This window comes from Vipera ursinii (genome assembly GCF_947247035.1).
Source record: "Vipera ursinii genome assembly, chromosome: 7".
Lineage (NCBI taxonomy): Eukaryota > Metazoa > Chordata > Lepidosauria > Squamata > Viperidae > Vipera > Vipera ursinii.
The window spans coordinates 37,701,226-37,720,955 of record NC_139521.1 but is presented as its reverse complement, the minus strand read 5'-3'; the positions used below and the strand labels follow the sequence as shown (position 1 = coordinate 37,720,955).

The window sequence follows — 19,730 nt, the reverse complement described above, 5'->3', positions numbered from 1 at the left end:
CTGCGTCGTGACCAGATGAGAGGGGCCTGGCTGGGGGCTCTCATCAAGCTGTCCAATCCCCTCAGCAAGCTCTTCAACGCCCCCTCCTCCTCCTCCTCTGAGTCGTCCGACCCAACTGCCGAACCCACAGGCTGACCCTGAATCACAACAGTGCCCAAATTCTGATCATGTGGCCCAAGGACACTGTGACAATCATAAGTGCAAGGATATAAGTAACTTTTTTCAGTATTATTGTATCTTCCAATGGTCACTGAGTGAATTATGGTACATTGAGGATTACCTGTACAGCAGCAATACTCCATTCACTTACTTACTAGTGCTGATTATTACTGGTGAGCCAGTTTGTGTAGTGGTTAAAGTCGGTCACTTTCTCTCAGTCCTAGTAAGGAGGGAAAAGCAAATCACACCTGAAAAACCTTGCTGAAAACTTATAGGACTTCTCCATGCAGTTTCTGAGAATTGGATATGATTAAATGGAAGGAAAAAAGTGCTTATATGCCACACTAGTTTATGAAGATTCAAAGAGGCTTACAAGACCCTTTCTGCTAAGAGGATTAAAAGCAGTACATCAAAATAACAAAAGAATAACAAAATGAAAAACTTAAATTAAAATAGGAATGAACTTCATGCCAAAGGAATAACAAACATCAATACATAGTCTATTAGGGGCTTCCCTCTTCACAACAGTTCCAAATTCCAAATCTTTGGAATGGCTTTAACAAGAAACAAGCTAGTGCAATCTCAGGAATCACAACTTAGAAGTCTCAACCCTAGATTTTGCAGATGAGATTCTTTTAAAAAAGCTATCTGAAGGGAGACCAGTGTTCCAAGTTATATTTAATGGGCAGAAACCTAAAGAAGTAGCTGGTATCAAAGATATCCAGGTCCAAAGTGATATAGGATTTTATTAGTGACCACCAGCACCAACTGTATCAGGAAAATAACTGATCACCAGTATAAGTTTTGAAGCTGGGATGTTACATGAGAATGCTTATTGGCATCTATTATTATCAGTTCCTGCATTTTAGACTAGTTGAAATTCTTCTCACTTATTTTAAAAATTCCTATTTTTGTTTGCAATTTTTATTAATACACAGAGCTTTTGCAAGCAACTTTCCTGAAAGTGCACACTTGTTGACAGAAACTTTATGAGAACAATATTTGTACATTAAATTTCCTAATATCCTATTTAAGAAACATATAAGTAGAATTTGCATAAAGTGCAGGCCACCTTCTATCAATTTTGTGAGGCACGCATTCTTGTTTGAAACATATTTCTTATAAATAAAAAACGATGTAGCATTTGAGTAATTGTATACAGATATCATTTACCCCAAGTATCCTGGATTACTGTTTTAATTGCTAGGTGTTTTTAATCTTTGCATACTCCCCAGTGTCACTGCAGTGAGGTGGGCAGCTAGATAAATTATCTATACAAAAAACCAAAAAGCTTACTTATTATATCATTGACTCTGCATATGCAATATGCACAAGATTCAGCCATGTCTACTCTACCCTGCTCAATACTAGATACCTGGAAATGAACCTCTATGAAGTCAATTAAGGAAGCAGAAAATAATACAATACATGAAAGTTCCACACTGAAAGGAGATCAGGCTAGCATTTGAGTCCAAGGCTAGTCTTAATGATCCATGAAATGGCCATGAAATTTAGCTGAATCTCTTAAAGCGTTATATTCCAAGAGCATTGTGGATCCTTTGGATAACCATTTTCTAATTGAGCCTTTGAATATACTAAATTGCTATTTTTCCCCCTCTTCTTTTTTTCTTAAATTATTTGAATATCACAATTTTTGCAGAATGTGACATTTCATGAGAATATGGATATGGTATATATAAAAAGCCATGAATAAGTCTAACTTAGAACAATTTTCTTTTTAACCAGACCTTCAAATATGGATACATTGTCAGCTTAAAAGATAGTGAACATAGCAAAGTTTCTAATTGAAGTGCTTAGAGTAACTGCAAATGCTTAATAATGAAATATTCCAACACTGTGGGCAACTCATTGTATTTATTTGCATCATCCTTTCATCAGGTCCAACTTATATTCTGAAAGCAGGTTTTTTTTAGAAAAAAGGAAAAAAAATAACTTACAACAGTTCGCTTAGTGACTGTTCAAAGTTACAATGGCACTTTAAAAAGTGCCCCCCAAGCCACATCTGAGCAAGACACCTGACTGCCCGCCCGGCAGCTCTCTTCCTCCTGTCCGAGGTTTTCATTGTTGTGAGCATTTCTGTTGAGGATTGGCAATGGGGGTGGGGGGGTGTTTGGTTTTTATTTCCCCCATCTGCTGGGTGGTTGCAGCAGGTTTTGGTCACTTCACATGACCCTGGGACACTGTGACCATCATAAATATGAATCAGTTGCCAAGCATCTGAATGTAAATCACAAGACCCTGGAGATGCTGCAACATTCCAGCTGATTGGCGCTTCTTCTGGGCTCAGCAGAAGCACCAGGATCAGTGCTGAGCTCCAGCTGGAGACTGGCACTTATCCTGGTGCTTCTGTTAAGCCCTGACAACCCTGAAGAAGCACTGATCCAGCCATCTCTCGCTCAGGCTTGTGCGGTGATGCCATTCCCCTCCCCCGTTACCACTTTTCTAGGATGGTTGTGTACCACCTGCCAGGTTCCAATGTACCACAGGTGGTACCCATACCACTGATTGAAAAGCCCTGGTCTATATATGCATACATGTTTTTTGCTCCTCATTGATACACAGATACTTGTATTTTACATCAGTACCATTGACTATACCTATCCACACTTTTCTAATTTTTCAAACTATTCTTGCTTATATCATATCTACATGGAAACATTTTTTCCTCTTTTTGGTGATCTCATGAACTCGCTCCAACAAATGATTTTCTAAATCTTTGTCCCCTTCTTGACCCATTTTTCTCTTTCATAGATGTGTTTTACAATTTCATTTTTACTCTTCTCTTTTTATAAACAAACCATACTAAAATAATTATTTCATACTTCTCTGTCATTTTTGCATTCAGTCCTTAATCAGTATCTGATTGGGACCCTATGTCTTTTTGTTTTATTACATGACTTTAGTACCCCATTCCTTGTATATTCAACTTTTGTTTCTCCTGATATCAATTCTCAGTCTCCTAAAATAGAAATGAGAAATACACTCTTAGACTCCCCTTTTTTAAAAAATAATTATTTTTTTGACACACTCCAAATTCTACCTACCATCTTTGAGTCACTATTTTAACAACCTAAAATTTCTCCTTTCACTTTATCATTTTTAGTAAAACTCCTATCTACCAAGTTACCAAATCATCTTCTTGCTCTAGTTTTCACCATTTATGCACATTGTGCAATTGTTTGTTCCATTCTTTCTGTTAAATACAAATGCATTGGTATTTGATTCATTAATTTTTAAATGCATACTTCTTATTTCATCATAAAATCCTTCTAAATTGGATTTTCAACCAGCAACATGGCATACTCTCCATTCAAAAGTTCATGTTCATGTCCCCAGCCAACACACTCTAATGTAATCACAAAATATTCCTCATATGTTTATTAATACATATATTAATCAAGCAAGGAGGAATTGCTTCGTCACTAAACATTCTATAAATTTGCATGCACCTGTCTATATTTCTTAATGATCTGCTGAAGACTTAAAAATTTGGTTTGAACACTACTGCTCAGCATAAAAATACAGTGAACCTTGCCAGGTTTTGCTCATTATTACATCTTATATTCATTCAGATTCTATGATTTCTAGGCATACTTAACCATCTAACTTTTTGTATTCATTCTTGCTATTTAATTTCCTCTTAAAGGTGAACAACAATGGCATTTTCCAATCATCAGGTACAGATGCAACCTCACACACAATCATCCATATGAATGGCATATGAATTTAACAAATTATTATTATTCAACTTTCATAGTCATCCATAAACAAACTTCATTTGTACGTATTTTAATATTTCTGCAGTGAGATAGTTGCCATTTTTCAACTCCTCACATCCTTTTTCAACATCTCACACCCCTTTCACCTTTTTACTTCAGTTTCCTTAGCCACTAACATTTATCTCATTTCCTTAAATTCCACTCTTTAACATATCACTATAATTTCCAGAGAAGGGAATTATAGTCACTAGTTACTTTGGGCACAAATACAACCAAAGTCCAGTTTTACCTCAAACATGCTCTCTCTAATCTGCAAATTATTTTGCAAAACAACGTAATGTTATCTGCATTCCATCACTTAGGAGGAATAAATAGCAGACTAACCCATGTTTGAGATCCATTTAAAAAAGAGAATTTACAGTAATTCAGAAGATTAATGCAAGGCTACACATTTATATATATATATATTCCATTTTCATTCCAAGTGATGGAGAACAACTGCTTTTTTGTCCAAAGAGAAGAACATTTTGTGAATTTGTTCTCACAGATGGGCTGTGATATTTTTTTCTGTGTGATTATCTTTTCTTTCCTTAAACAATAACTTCTTCAGTGATCTGCATCTTTTGTCTATAACCAATCCTCTTGTAAGATGTCAGAAAACAACCATGACAGAATTCCTTCCCTGGTGATTTTTCAGATCATGAACCTTATGCAGTTATGCTGGCTGTAGAATGATGGGTAGGTGCACATTAGGAAAACAACAACAAATATTCTCAGGCAGCTTTGCCACCATAAGTTCAAAGACATCCTTTTAAATCTTCATCCAGCCTAAAAAAATTCTAAAGTTGTTTCTAAAAGAAACATGAGGGTAAAACTTTCAAGAAATTGGAAACAATTTGAATCAGAATTCTAAAAAAAGAACTTTCCTTTTGGCTTCCTTTCTGGAGGGGCTGATGAAGTTTTCCCTCAAAATCTATTCGTATCTACGTAACTCCTAGAGTGAATTTGCAAGGCTAGATCTTGAATCCTTGACCTGTTGACTCTGAAAGTCATCTCACTATGAGCAGAGGGATTTGCCCCCAGATGAGTGTGGAGGGGATTTTGGTCTAATATTTGGGATTTAGGATCTGTTTCTTTATCAGTATTATGGCACCTCTTGATCCAAAACAAGAATAAAAATTTCCCTGGTGTTACTTTATTCCTGTATGACCTTTAATTAGGAAGAGTTTGAAGATTAAATATGCAGGAGGTGAACTGCAAAGGTTAATTGTCTTTTATCCAACACTGATGATGACAAGCTTTGTGAAAATGACATGAGTTGGGGAGGCATGCAAAAGGAGGACAAAAGAAAGAAGAGCTGTTTGTCCATCAAACTAGTCAGGTAGTTGCAACCACTTAACACTCTCCTCACTCCAAAGCCAGCTATGAATAAATGCTCAGTGCATAATGCTAAAAATATGTCAGTTGCTACTGAGTTGTATTTTATATTATGGAATGACGAACATGTTACTGAAATAAAACCACCTACTTATTTTTACCAGTAAAAAAATTCCTCCTACACGGCACCAAATCTTGACTCGGCTTGGCTCAGGTCGAGTGAAAGACATAAATATATATATATATATTTAAGATCTGAAACTGAAGTACTTGGTTTTGAAGTAGTTTTTTCAAGATTAAAGAAAAGTGCTGAATCAGCTTTTTGTAGTTTCCTCATTTAACATTCCTTATGCCATATGCTGTACTTCTCAAATACCATCAATCTACTATGTGCCAGAAGAATGTTCACAACTCTCCATCTGTAGCCAGTTTTGTAATATACTATTCTTAACTATGCAACCATATTTCATCTGGATATTGAAAATTGGACCAAAACATACGTAAAAGTGTTAAAACTTGTTAAATATTTTTTAAAAAAAACAGATTATTTTTGTCATCTTCTTTTTCTTTCATTTCTGGTGCTGATACGATTAATTTATTTTTAAAATCACCTTGTTAAAATCATGCTAATCTGTTTCTCTGCAGTATTTCTAGCAAGAGCAGTTTCCAGAGGTAAGGGCAGCATAGATTTATCTGCTTCTATAAGGCTACTAGCTCTGACCTGCTTTCTTATATTAAGCAATGTTGCCAGCAGTGGAATTTTCTTAGATATTATCAAAGGAAGGTAATTATTATTCTTGAGGTCCCTAGAAGCAGCAATTGAGATAAGTGCATCATTCTTTATGAGCTCATGCGGTTCTTATGTAGGTGAAATCAACAATCCATTCTACTTGAAGGCCAGGAGATCTTAGAGAACTACTGGTTAGCATCTGCAGTTTGCCATTTAAGATGTCTATTTGGCTACCATCAGGGAAGAAATCTTATCAATTATAGTGCCCTTGCAATGCTTTTCAGAGGCATTGGGAGTCTCAACCTCCGAAATCCATTTGTGCATGTTCCAGAGTCTTAGAAATCACACATGCACTACTATCCCTTTTCAATAGGAAAAATCAATGGTGGAGCAAGTCCCAGTTTAGCTTTCACAATTCAGAATAGTCCTGACAGCTCTTCTTCTGAGTCTTGCCTTACAAAAAACCCATAGAAAACCTAGCCAATTCACTTTGATGATATCACTGTCCCCAAAACAGCCCATCCAGTGAAAAGCATTGTATTTCTGACTGAAAGCAAGTATTTTTTTTCTAAGTTGACCAGTTTTTGTCAGTGCTACCAATCTAGATTTGCTCCTGCACTAAAACAATATTTTACATATTACTTTAGGCATCATTTATGACATTTCACATATTTTACCCTAAGTTGTATTGATAATATTTTTGAAAGTCAAAACATAAATCTTGCCATATAATAATATTATAAGCAACAGGAAAATAGTTAATAAGAGTGTACAGAATTAATAAAAGGTTATGCAGTATTGTGTCTCTGTGTTTTTAATCTATTATTAACATACTAATAATTATTAACATATTAATAACACAGAGAGAGGTGGAATTCAATAAAGTGCTCTACATGCCATAAATTTCTAAACTTCTAAGAAATATTTAAATGATTATGAATGGGGAAAAGTGGCAATCAACGTGTTTCAAGCATCAAATGTTTTAAAGAAAATAGCATAAATCTATAGCAATATATATAGTATTTGTATATGTAGCAGCAAATAAATTAACATAGTTAAAATATGAAAGTTTCTCTTGTGTCTCTTTTAAATATATCTAATCTTTATGTGTTCCCCATCTAAATATATGAATTATTTCATGCAACTATATTTCCATGTGTACAAATAAGTTCAGGATCCTACAACTTTATTATGCCCTGATGTTTTTACATCCTCTTGCAATAAGCACTATCATAATACACTTATCAACAAACCAAAGTTGAACATATCTCAATAATTTCATAAATTTTAGAAACAAAATTCTGTGGTACTGTACCATAAGGAGTGAAATCTTCTAATCAAACATCAACTTCATTGAGTTTGTTATTGAATTTATCTCCATATAGATGTGGGGGGGATGGTAAGTTTATGATATTTTCATCTCTTTAAGAGAAATCAGTATATTGTGATATTCAACATAAAAACAAATTTGAATTCTTGCTAATGATTCCAAATCGATATATCACAATGATGTCAAAATGAGGATACATGGGTAGTGATGTCATTACACAGATACCACCATTATGATGGTGTATGTCCCATTATGGATTTGAGACACACATATTCTCAAGTTGTGTTCCAAATTCTGTTATTCTCTGAAAACTTGGCAATGCCCTTTTTATAGCACAGGCTTAATTAAGCATTATTAAGTTTTTGTTGCAAATATATGTTTTTTTAAAAGCAAGAAAAGATTGTTTCAGGAAATCTTGAATCCTTTGTAGATATGTAGTTTAAACAGGTGACTCAAAAGATTAACCAGATTGACACTGATGCTAATTATTTTTTTCTGCAGGGGTATGTCACCAATATATTATTGAAGACTATGGGATAATTTAGTACAGGAATTAATGGCTAAAGCCAAAACATTGTGTTCACCTTAACTTTTGTATTTAAATACAGATATATTTTTCAACTCCATAAATATTTGATATTTAAGCAAATACTGTACAGAATAATCTTTTCAAAAGTCAGATTAAATGTTTTAGCACCAAATATGCTGTATGGAAGATTTCAAAGAATTCCCATTTCTCAAAGATGTTATCCCTGTAATGATCCTGAAATGGTGAATCACATTTTATTCTACTGTGTATTTTGTAAGAGTCTTTAGTTGGAAGAATCTGACCTATTTTAAAATCCAAATCAGGAAGAGTACTTTTGTGCATGTAAAAATTTTACTTGCAGATGAATATCCTAAGATTACAGTGGCAACAGCCAGATTTTTAACACTAGCTATAAAAATAAGGCTTTTAGTAACAAACTAAATAATCTTACAAATTAAATAAATCTGTGACCTGTTGGGTCACAGTTTCAGAGATATGTCCTGAAACATAGAAACAGAATGACATAGGCAGGCAAAAAATCAGTGAAAGTAGGAATGACTTCTGAATTCCTGTTGGCTTGCCCAGTGAGTTTACTTGTGGAAAGCTGACAGTGAGCATCAGAAAGCTCCCTTCCCTTCCCTTCCCTTCCCTTCCCTTCCCTTCCCTTCCCTTCCCTTCCCTTCCCATGTCTAAGTGGCTGCTGCTAGATGGATGAGAAAGTGACAAGGAGGTTAGGAAGCTGTTAAAGAAAATGAGGAACTTGTGAATGTGGCTGACAATGGCAGCACAGCAGCAGCACTGAAGCGGCAAAAAAAATAATCCTCAAATTTCATTTCCTTCAGATGGCATTCTGTACATCACACCATTTGAGGTACCTCTGTTGACAAAGTTTTGCCCTATAAGGCAACATTTTGCCCAACTGAAAGTAACAAAGCATTAAACAGACATGGGAGTTTTAGCTGTATATGCATGAATGAGTTGGGGATATGTCTGTTATGAAATACGTAATAAATATTTTATTTGAACTATTTTATTTTATCTGTGTTATTTAATGCTAAATTCAGATTATATTTGTCACTTGCTTTGGAGACTTTTAGCCATAAACAAAATTGATTAATTGAGTCACGTATGCAAGTCACAACATGTAATGTTGTAATGATATCATGAATGTTTTGTCATTTGCACCCCTTGAGTACTGAGTTGTAGCCTTGATTAATCTTAACATCAGTGTGCTTTGAAACGAAACACCAGGTCTGTGTGAATAAAAGAAGGTAGGGAAAACCTGCACAATTCTTTCCAACTTCTTTATCATTAATTACCACAGGGAAGGCCAGTTTGTTCTGTCTGTTTAAAAGAAAGTGCTGTATATGTGTGTTCATTCTGTTCTTCTCTTATGTCACATCTGTGCATGTGTATGTGCTTAAAGGAAACACAGGAAAAATGCATATGCTTTGCCTGGGTCACCTGACCAGCAGAATGGGAATTCTAATCAAACAATCAGCCATGTTCCAATCTGCTTTCTAACTACTTTCCTACAATGATGCATTGTGGGATATTTTCTAACCTGAGCCCAAATTGAATCCAGTTCAGGGATATATTTTTTTATTTGAGCTTTCTTTGTCTGGCTTTTCCCCCTACACCAAGTCATGTTCTCTTCAGGTTCCAGAGAGTTTGCCTACTCAGGGACAAATGATAGACAGACTCTTTTTTTTATTAAAGAGTTTTACAAAAACAAAATTTTACAATATATCCCCAAATCCCTCCCACCTCAAACCCACCTACTTCCCCCCTAGACAGACTCTTGATCACCTTTACATAATTTATTTCCAATATCCAATAAGGTAAAGAAAATAAAACTCCACAATATTTCTGTATCTATATACTGTATACACACACACACACACACACACACACACACACACATTTTACACACAAATACATGCATACATACATGGTATGTCTGAATTAGAGGTACAAACTGAGAAAGAAAAAAAAATTAGAAACCTAAACCTTGGATGATTTTTTTTCTTTGCTCATTTAAGTTCTTATCTGCTTCATCACAAACCTGTACAGTATAAAGACTATCAAAGAAGAAAAAAAAAGCATATTCCCTTGTTTAGTTTCCAAGTTTGTCTCAACTGATCTTTCCAATGTGCCCAGAACTTTTGAAAATATTGCAACAGACAGCCAGAGAGGTACTCAGCAGTGGGCTTTTTTCATTCCTTCTCTTAGCTAAGTGCTTAATGAATCTCAAACTTTTAAATGGACTTGGGAAATAGCTTAATGTAAGCTGTAAGCTTGCAAATAAAAATCTGGTTTGAGCCAATGTAGAGTCTTATTGCCAAACTACCCACAAAATTAGATGGCAAGTCAGTTGCACTGTCTTTCCATCAACTTCAAATAATGATTTGAATTTTCCCCCTCGTATACCTGGGGCACAGTTTTCTCTATATGAGCAAAGGCAGAAGCTACTTATTTACAGGACTCTAGAGAACTTGCCAGAAATCTCTCAATAGCAATTTAAAAGTAATAATAAGCAAAATAAAATTAGGAGAAAACTGAATTATGGATTTTTGACTGAAGCTATGTATATGTCTAGTACGTTTTGTAATTCTTGATATAAGCCAACCCTCCTTAGCTGTTCTTTGTCCTTATTTGGTAACTGCTGATGAAGATGATGACTATAATAATAATGACTTCTAACAAAACTAATGCTTGTGACCCACTCCTTAGAGAAACCCAACTTCTTCACAGAGGGAATAAGTATTCTAGTAAAATGTGCCCATTAAAGCATCGAATATGGAACACAGATGCTCATATAGCATGAGATCATTGATTGCAGGAAATGAAAAATGAAAGTGCTCTTTGAGAGATTCACAGTTGAGAAGAAAGCTAACTCTAGTTCTTTCTCTTTCTACATTGTGCATAAAATGAGATTTGATAAGCAAGTGTGATTTGCAACAACATACTTTCCATCTGCAAATGTCAGCAGACTTTTATTATTAAGGGTTAGACAGTAAGCTGTTCTCCTTTTGACCACAAACAGTAGGGCATGGAAGCATTATTATCCAGTTTTCTAAAGTTTTTTTTTCCCATCTGACTCTATTCCTTGAATATATGAAGGACTCATTGGTTAGTTTGGGCTTTGATTTCAGAATGTTCATTTTAAAGGGTTTTTAGTAAGGGTTGCTTATACTCTTCAGCAAATTTTAAGACTCTATTGAGTATGCTGATACATCCCTTTCATTTCCCTTGTGAGTTCCATCCTGATTTTGCTATTGAAGGGGGCAATAGTCACCATAAAATCCACTCTATCCCATTGCTTCTTTTCTTAAAAGGAGAGATAGTAATATTCTTGCTTTCCTGCTTTCATTACACTGTTTGCTTCTCAAGGGAAGCAAAACCGCCTCCTGGATCCCTCACTGCTTATCCCTGGAATAGAAAACCAAAGAACAGAATTTGGAAGGGTGATAGTATTTATGCCACACTGATGACCAATCCTCAAGAGAGGGAGAAGGTTAAAAACTGGGCAGTCTGCCACTTTATAAATGCTTGCCCATTGTTACTAGGACATAAAATAGGTTTGTATTTGCAAAAGTGGGGGAGAAAGAATTCTTTCTTCTTCTTCTTCTTCTTCTTCTTCTTCTTCTTCTTCTTCTTCTTCTTCTTGTTCTTCTTCTTCTTCTTCTTCTTCTTCCTTCTCCTTCTCCTTTTTGCATGGTTTTGTTTTGTTTTCAATTTATTCCATGATTGTACCAACTGCAGGCCACTGGAATTATGGGTCCTATTTGAAAACATGTAAGAGGGACTTTGCAATCTGACTGCTGAAAGTCCCTCTCTGTCCTTACATACAGTGTACTATTTTGTTCCTATCTCTAGCAGAAATGTTGGGGGAATATGTTTATATTCCTCATGACACAGGGCATTTATACATATGGCCAGATCTCAGAGTAAATGTTTATTTTTAAACCCAAATTCCATATCTTGAGAACTGTATGCAGCTAAACTGACACAATTAATACATAAACAAATAAACATGACTTTCCATTCATGAAATGCTCTGCAGATATATTTAGACAGCACTTGTAATTGTTATTTTGTAGCTCAGGTAGGTTTTCAAAACAAGATACTCTGTATTTTTTGTGGTGATACAGGTTTAAAGCATTTTTTTTTCTTTTTAAAAAAGGTACTACTCCGCTGAGTCGGCTCCATTTCAGTACAGATGCTGGAAGGAAACAATGTTTCAGCAGTGCACCTATTTGTAGATGACATCAAATCAATGAGAAGATTTCCCAAAGGAATTTCCTTTAATGGGAGAGAAAGTATTCAGTGGTAGAGCACTGACTTTTCATAAAGATTTCAGGTTTAATCTCTGGCATTTCCAAATAGAATACTCTGTTGCTCTGGAGAGAAGATACTGGATCTATGTCAATAAAACTGGGCCAAATGTAGCAATTGGATCAACTGAACATGGCTGCTTCCTATTTGTCAAAGTGGGGGAACAGCATGGCTAATGAAGTTTCATGCAAATGAATGTCCAAGTGAGGCACCATGGAGTAATATTACCAATAATATGGTAATGTTGAGTAATGATAATAAAGTAGATGATGATGAAGGCATCACTAATGGGGCTAACATTAAGAAATGGGAAAAAATCAGCCTCTGACTGAAAAAGGTGACAGCTATATAGAGGCAATGAAAAGGTCAGTTTCCACATTAGCACTAATGAAGAAAGAGGCTTAAAATAAGATGGCCTGCTAAACAATGCCATTTGAGAATGCTCTGTTGTATTTGCATTTAGAAGTTGAAGCACCTGTCATAACAGACAAAAGATTATTTGGACAGTACTGGTGGTGAGATAAAATATAGATCTATAAAACAATTATACGGTTAAATTAAAAGGAGGCTAAAGAGATTATGTCCTTCTACTCCCATATCACTGGAGTGGGATGTGTCACTGAATTAAACTGACAGTCGGTTCAGTGCTCATAGAAAGGATTTATCTGTATAGTACAATTGCTTCTCCAATCTATGTTGTTGTTGTTATTGTTGTTGATGATGATGACAATGACAATGATGATTATTAGCTAGGATAGTTTTACATGAAGATAAGGATAGATCAACTATTTATATATAATAGGTTTATTTATGGTAAGTAGGAGACAGAGCTCTGAAGACTAATCACCAGGTATTACCAGTTACAGAGGTCCATACAATAAATGTTACTGATTTGCCTGTGCCCTTGAAGTCATCTAATTCACATTGGACTTGATGGAACTTCAGTCTGATCTAGCAATGCTCTTTATTATGTCTTAAAAAACAGAGCCAAGAAATGTGTATTATAAAAAGTAAACCAGGGCCTCACACAAGTATAAAACAATATGTGATTCTTCTAATCCATGTGAAGAAATGAGAATTCTGGTCCAATCCAACATCATTTTTTTCCTGCTTATAAGCATGTAAGACATAGGATATACTTCAATAACAAAATATGCTGTGCTGTGCATCAAGTTTTGTTTTACCATTGGAAAGCATGGATCCAATCTATGGATGGATTGAATCATTGTCAGGGCACCAGAGAAATGTAGTTAAGTTTATTTGTAGTGGGCCACTGAATACCACAACCTCTTTATCAATTTGAATTTCCAGTTCCACTTCAAAAAACCCAGAGTTGGACTCCTGCAGACCAAATAGATCTTTTGTTACTGCACTGTTGGGTTACATAGTAAAGAGAGAAAAAAAATCATACAAAGCTAATGCTAGTGTTTCCCTCATCTAACCAATAATATTTTTGTCTCAGGTATTCTCATATTATTACTTGTTTCTACAGGCATCTCTTGTTGCCAACGGCTTTTCAACTATTTCAGTTTGTTAGATTTGTTTGTTTATGTACCAACCTTGTATATTTACTATTTAGAAAGGAAAAAATAACAGCAAGAAATAAAAGAAGTCTAAAAGTTGCTAGTGAAAGGAAATATCACTGACTGCATGAGGTTTATCCTTCTCCAACCAAGAGCCCCTTCCAGGTATCTTGTTCCTTCTCTTCAGGCATACAGGTGAAATCTTACATACATTGTAGTGCTTACTGTCTAGATACCTAACAATCCCTTGATTGAATAATTTAGGAAGTAGCAGGGTTTAATAGTAAAATAATAGTAAAAATGCTGATGATATCACTCTTGGAATATTAACCCAGTAATGTAATAGAAATATAGCATATGCAAATTTTGTCCTCTTCCATGGCTTGAATTAATTTCTTACACTTTTAATCCAGCTTGCAGTACAGCCATCTATTTGAAAATAACTTTCTCTGTCTTCAGTGAAACTCACACCAATATAAGGAGATACAGGATTGCAGCCTTAGTTTCAGAGATGTGAACAAAACTTACAAAATATGTGTGCACAGCCTAGCATGGTTAAATACAGAAAAAGTATCATAGATACACCACAGCATCCTCTATGGGTAATTGGTAGAATGCAGGAAATAGTTTCAAGGTACAAAATTATACTCATAATGTACTAAAAAACCCAAATAATGTCCATCTCTGGAAAAGATACTTTGGGCAAGGACCCTCTGATCAAAAAGCGGCATGTCATTTTTAAAAGCAGTTGGAAACCAACTGGTCCCTTGTTCTAACCTGTACCAGTGGTTATTCCCTTTTGGCCTTTGGAGAGGCAGCAATCCTATGGACATGCGCAGCTTAGAGCAGATAATACAACAACATAAGCAGGATGGTCCTGCCTGAAAGATGAAATGAGGATGTCTTTAATTTCAAGATAACAGAAGGCAGATTCCCTTCCATTCTCCTCTTTTCCTCTCACTTCTCTGTAAAGTTGAAGCTCACCTTAGCAAATGCTGATGAAAGCACCCAAAGCAAACAAGAACACCAGGAGTCCCTTTCATCCCAGCTGCTGATCTCAAGGTCACCCACTAAAACATCTGCAAGCATGGCCTTAATTGCAGAGCTGCTCACCAGAAGATTAATGGGAACATCTCTCCCTCCAGCTATGCTCCTTAGAAAAAAGTAGTCTACTACAGGGGGGAAAGTGTCTGTGAGACATAGCCCATTTTGAGATTTCCACATAAGAACCTGATCCAGGATCCAGGTGGCATTTTCTGCTAAAAGCACCATCCTTACACTGAACTTTAATGTCAAACTTCAAGAGGAATCTGTCAAGATGAAAGACAAACAACAAAGTGATCTTCCAAAAAGACTCTCCTTTCCCGGCTGGGAAATCTGCACCTTCATTTTAAGAACAGATCCTCCAGATTCTAAAACAAAATACATTGGGTCTCTGCATTCAGCAGGGAATATTATAACTTTTAAATGATTACAGGTATCATTGATTCATGGTTGGAGGTTTCAGTAAACTGAGGTTGGCTTCTGAAGAAATGTGCAAGAATCAGCCTATAAAAAGTTGATGTGAGGACACCTTAATATTAAAACAAGGAAAGACAGCATTTGGGCATAACCCACTCACCCTTAAATTCTAACTTAACTTTAGAAAAACAAAGAATGGGGAAATCAGAGAATGAAGCAATCCAGTAAGTAAGATGATTATTCTTTTACAAAGGTTTTAGAATCCTCAAGATTTCAGACCAAAACATTTTCAACCATTTGTCTTGATAAAGATTATTTAAATCCCATTGGAGCTCTGAGTCTATTTTTCCCTTTTAACTTCCCTCCCCCACTACTGAGTTTTTCCCTTCTTATGTTTCTCATCTGATCCCTTATATTTGCCTCGCACCCCTCAACTTTCTGCTTCATTTCCTGCTCCTTTTTCTAATTCCTTTATTCACCTTCCCCATTCCCTCCACAACTGCCATTTCTGCAGCACGTTCGCTGCCTTCCCTTCTTACTTGCTTGATCCCCAAACCCACTCCGTTTGATGTAGTAGGGAACATATTCTAAAATAAGGGAGGGGGGGCAGCAGCTTCACCCCGCGCATGCTCCAAGCTCTTTCCCCTTGCTCCTTAAGACGGAACCTAAAAGAAGGAGAAATCTGATGGGGACACTTTTTTTTTTAAAAGGGGGGTGGAGGATCTTCACTCCGCGATCCCCATTCAAAGTTTGACTTGCCCTTCCCTTGTCCCCGTGTGACATCGCGGCTTGAACGCCCGCTGGATCTTCCTAAACGGCCTTGCGTACACACGTTTGGAAGGAAGATTGACTTTCGAAGGGAACCACCAGATCCACTCTTCGGGACGGGAAGAGACGACATCAGTCGCCGTCTCATCCCCAGGGGAATGCCTTTCCTTTGGAGAGATCCGAGGCGCTGCGCGGTTTTCAAGACGCTAGGCAAGGGGACAGCGAGCGGGAGGAAGGCAGCTCCGTCGCGAAGCGAGGGAGGGCGGAGCGGGGGATAAAAAGCAGCTGCCTCGCAGACCAACCCAAAGGGGGGGAAAAAAAAAGCCACCTCGCCGCCGGTTCCTCGGCTCCCGCCTTCGGAGCCCGAGGCGCTGTCCGAAGTGCTGAGGGCGCCGAATTCCGGAGTCCCTTTAGGATCGCGCTTATTGATCGCGCAGCCGGAAAGGAAAGAGGGGCGCCGGCACGGAGCCTGTCCCCCCCCCTAGAGCTCTCTTCGCGGTCTCTCCTTCCTTGCCCCCCCTTCCCCCTCCTTCTCTTCCTCCTGCTTCTCTCGCTGGGGATCGGTGGCCTGAGCGGGCGCGCCTCCTGCCTCCTCCCCCGCGCCGGAAAGCGCCCCCAACTCCTCCGGGCCAAGAACCCCCCCCCCCAAAAAAAAAGAACCGAGAGCCGACCAAGCGCGACCCAGCCCCCGCTTCCTCCCTGCACGGCCCCGGAGCAAGAGCACGTACCTTGAGCTCTTCAATATCCAGATGGGCTGAGCGGTCCATAAACCGAAACTGAAGGAGCCGGAGGCGAGAGGGCGAGCAAAGGCGGGAGGCGCGAGCAGAGCGGCGGCGGCGGCGGCGGAAAACCCCCTCTCGAAGTTGTGCCAATTGCTTGGTGGGGGGTACCCGAATCTCGAATAATAATCACACATCTATTCTCGGCTCTCCGTTTCCAGACCAAACTCAGCCGTCTCCTCTAAATCCCAGCTGCTGGGCTGAATTTCATTCCCCGGGAATCGTCTCCGTGGCTTCCACACAGTCCCAGATATCGGCGGAGGTTGGCTGAGCAATCCTAGATCCCCTCCGGTAGCCCCTCGGTCCTTTCCTTTCCGTCCCCTCCCCCGCGCCTGCTTAGATCTCCCTCCCCGATTAAAAGCGACAGGTGATCTTTCCTGCCCACGAGCTGGGGATCCTGTCCTGGAGCGAGGCAAAGGGGCGGAGGGCAGGACCAGGCGAGCCAGCAGAAGGCGGCGAAATCACGCCGGGCAGGCTCAGGGCGAGGGAAGCTTCCGCCAACGGCCAATCGCTGCCTCCGAAGGCAAAAGGCGGCGCAGCTTCCCGGTCTTCCCTGGACGGCATCAATGCAGCAAAACCGCCAGCCTCCGACCCTCTCCTCCCGCTGAAGAGCGCGAGCGTCTGGGCACCCCCGGCACAAGGTGTCGGAGCCTCCTCCCCTGCCAGCTTAAGGCAGCGGCGGCGTCCACGTTTCCCGGCCGGAGCGACGCGGATCCAAGTCCTGCAGAGATCCCCTTCGAGCCGAAGAAGGGATTCTGGATTGCTTTTCTTTTCTTTTCCTTTCTTCTTTTTTTTTCTTCCTTTCCTCCCCCCCCCCCCCCCAGGATAAGCAATCCAACCGCTGGAGCGGGAGGGAGGGAGAGAGGGAAGGAGGGGAAGGGAGGGGAAAAGAAAAGAGGAGGGGCGGAGGGGAAGGAGGAGGGGAGGGGAAGGAAGAGAAGAAGAAGAAGAAGAAGAAGAAGAAGAAGAAGAAGAAGAAGAAGAAGAAGAAGAAGAAGAAGAAGAAGAAGAAGAAGAAGAAGAAGAAGAAGAAGAAGAAGAAGAAGAAGAAGAAGAAGAAGAAGAAGAAGAGCAGGCAGGCAGGCAGGAAGGAAGGAAGGAAGGAAGGAAGGAAGGAAGGAAGGAAGGAAGGAAGGAAGGAAGGAGAAAAGAAAGGAAAGGAAAGGAAAGGAAAGGAAAGGAAAAGAAAAGAAAAGAAAAAAAAAGAAAAGAAAAGAAAAGAAAAGAAAAGAAAAGAAAATAAAAGAAAAGAAAAATCCGCCGGGAGGGACTCGCTCTGGCAGGCTACCCTGAAAAGGTTTCCGAGGGGGGATTTCTTGCCCGACGAACAAGAGCGGGAAGAGCGCCGGCTGAGGGCGGGGGAGGGCTTCCCTCTCTCTCCCTCCCCTTCTCTGTTTTACTGTCCTTCACCACCAGGTGACCGACTTCACTTGGCGCCTCTCAGGACCAGCTCGCAGGGGATCTCTCGCCTCTGTCAAAAGGCAACATTTCCTTTCCCGACAGACGCTCTTTTCCTCGCCACCCCTCCCCACCGCGCCGTCGGGTCCTAATTCCCGTCGTAGAAAAGCTATTTCGGAGCCTTCGTGAACATGCATTAGATTAGAAGGTGGACGCCTCTGGTTTCCTTTGGCGGCGGAGCGGGCCGGAGGACGGGCGAAGAAGCTCATTGGCTCCGTTGCTTAGGAGTTGTCCTGCGTTGTAGATGGAGAAAGAAAGAAAGAAAGAAAGAAAGAAAGAAAGAAAGAAAGAAAGAAAGAAAGAAAGAAAGAAAGAAAGAAAGAAAGAAAGAAAGAAAGAAAGAAAGAAAGAAAGAAAGAAAGAAAGAAAGAAAGAAAGAAAGAAAGAGAAAGAAAGAAAGAAAGAAAGAAAGAAAGAAAGAAAGAAAGAAAGATAATTTGGGGGGAAAAAACCTCGCCAGTAGGACTATGATTAGCACCAGCCACTTTGTGGATGTGGATATGTGCTGGTGATTCATGGGTGCAATTCAAAGTATTAGATTTGTTATCATAGCAATTTCCTCTTCTATTCCCATTCATCTGAGATCTCCATTGCCCCCTCCCCCGTTCATTTCAGCATTTTCTCTCTCAAAGGACTTAGAACAATATCTCTTTAGCAATTTCTTTTTAAAAAAACAACACATTTATCTGGATTGGAGTGTGCATTAAAAACATTGTCTGTTAGGTCCCTTGATTGTCCAATGGCCATGAACGCCTGGGCCCTGAACAAATGGTATAAATATACAACAATGTTGCAACTAGCGACTGAAATGATGAGGTTCCTGTTATTCTCAATTGATTGGTCTATACCAGAGGTCCCCAACCTTTTGGGCACCAGGACCAGGACTGTAAAGAGAGGGGTTTTTTGCAGACCAGAGGGGGTGTGATTTTGTGTGCTGCCTGCATCCTATGGATGGGGCTTCACTTGTTTCCATAGACCAGTTTCTGGCATGCTGCGGACCGGTGCCAGTCCACAGACCAGGGGTTAGGGACCCTTAGGCTATACCACAAACCTTTTTCTTTGGCTTAACAACTTTAGCTAGTTTCAGTCTATTTGTAACAGGATTTCTATATTGTAGGATTTACTTAAGATTGGATGCTTACTCATGTTGGCACCTACAGAGTACAATAAAATTTAAGAAGGATAAACTTCAAATAAAGTTCCAACTGAACCATTTTGTCTTCCGGCAAGCATTCTGAAACCATCTTGCTGAAGTTATGTTCCCACTTGCATTTAACCATGGCACAAATATGTTCTAGCAACATCTTTTCTGTTGTGCCTCCAAAAATTGCTTTCATCTTGTCCAGATTCAGCAAGCACTATTTCCTTCTTTATTCAAACACAATCTAAGACAGCCCCAAGGTGTGCAAAAGTTGTGAGGCCATTATCTTTGAGATACTGTAAGTCTAATGATTGGCAATGCCTATTAACACAGACAACAGAGACAGGATGAGGTTGACAAAAGGGGCAGCAAGTTTCATATCAAAAGGCATTTTTGT

The 19,730-nt window shown here is 38.9% G+C and overlaps 1 protein-coding gene across 3 annotated transcripts in view; it reads right to left on the bottom strand.

Annotated features, from left to right (window-relative positions):
• SGCZ (sarcoglycan zeta) overlaps positions 1–16,722 on the bottom strand; it is a gene marked incomplete at both ends in the record, with an annotated part of 682,592 nt that extends 665,870 nt beyond the window's left edge. For all 3 annotated transcript variants that reach the window (XM_083367758.1, XM_083367760.1, XM_083367759.1), the window contains one exon: positions 16,684–16,722. In XM_083367758.1, coding sequence (XP_083223884.1) covers positions 16,684–16,722 — 39 coding nt within the window. The remainder of the gene's footprint in view (positions 1–16,683) is intronic.
• Positions 16,723–19,730: the final 3,008 nt, after the last annotated feature.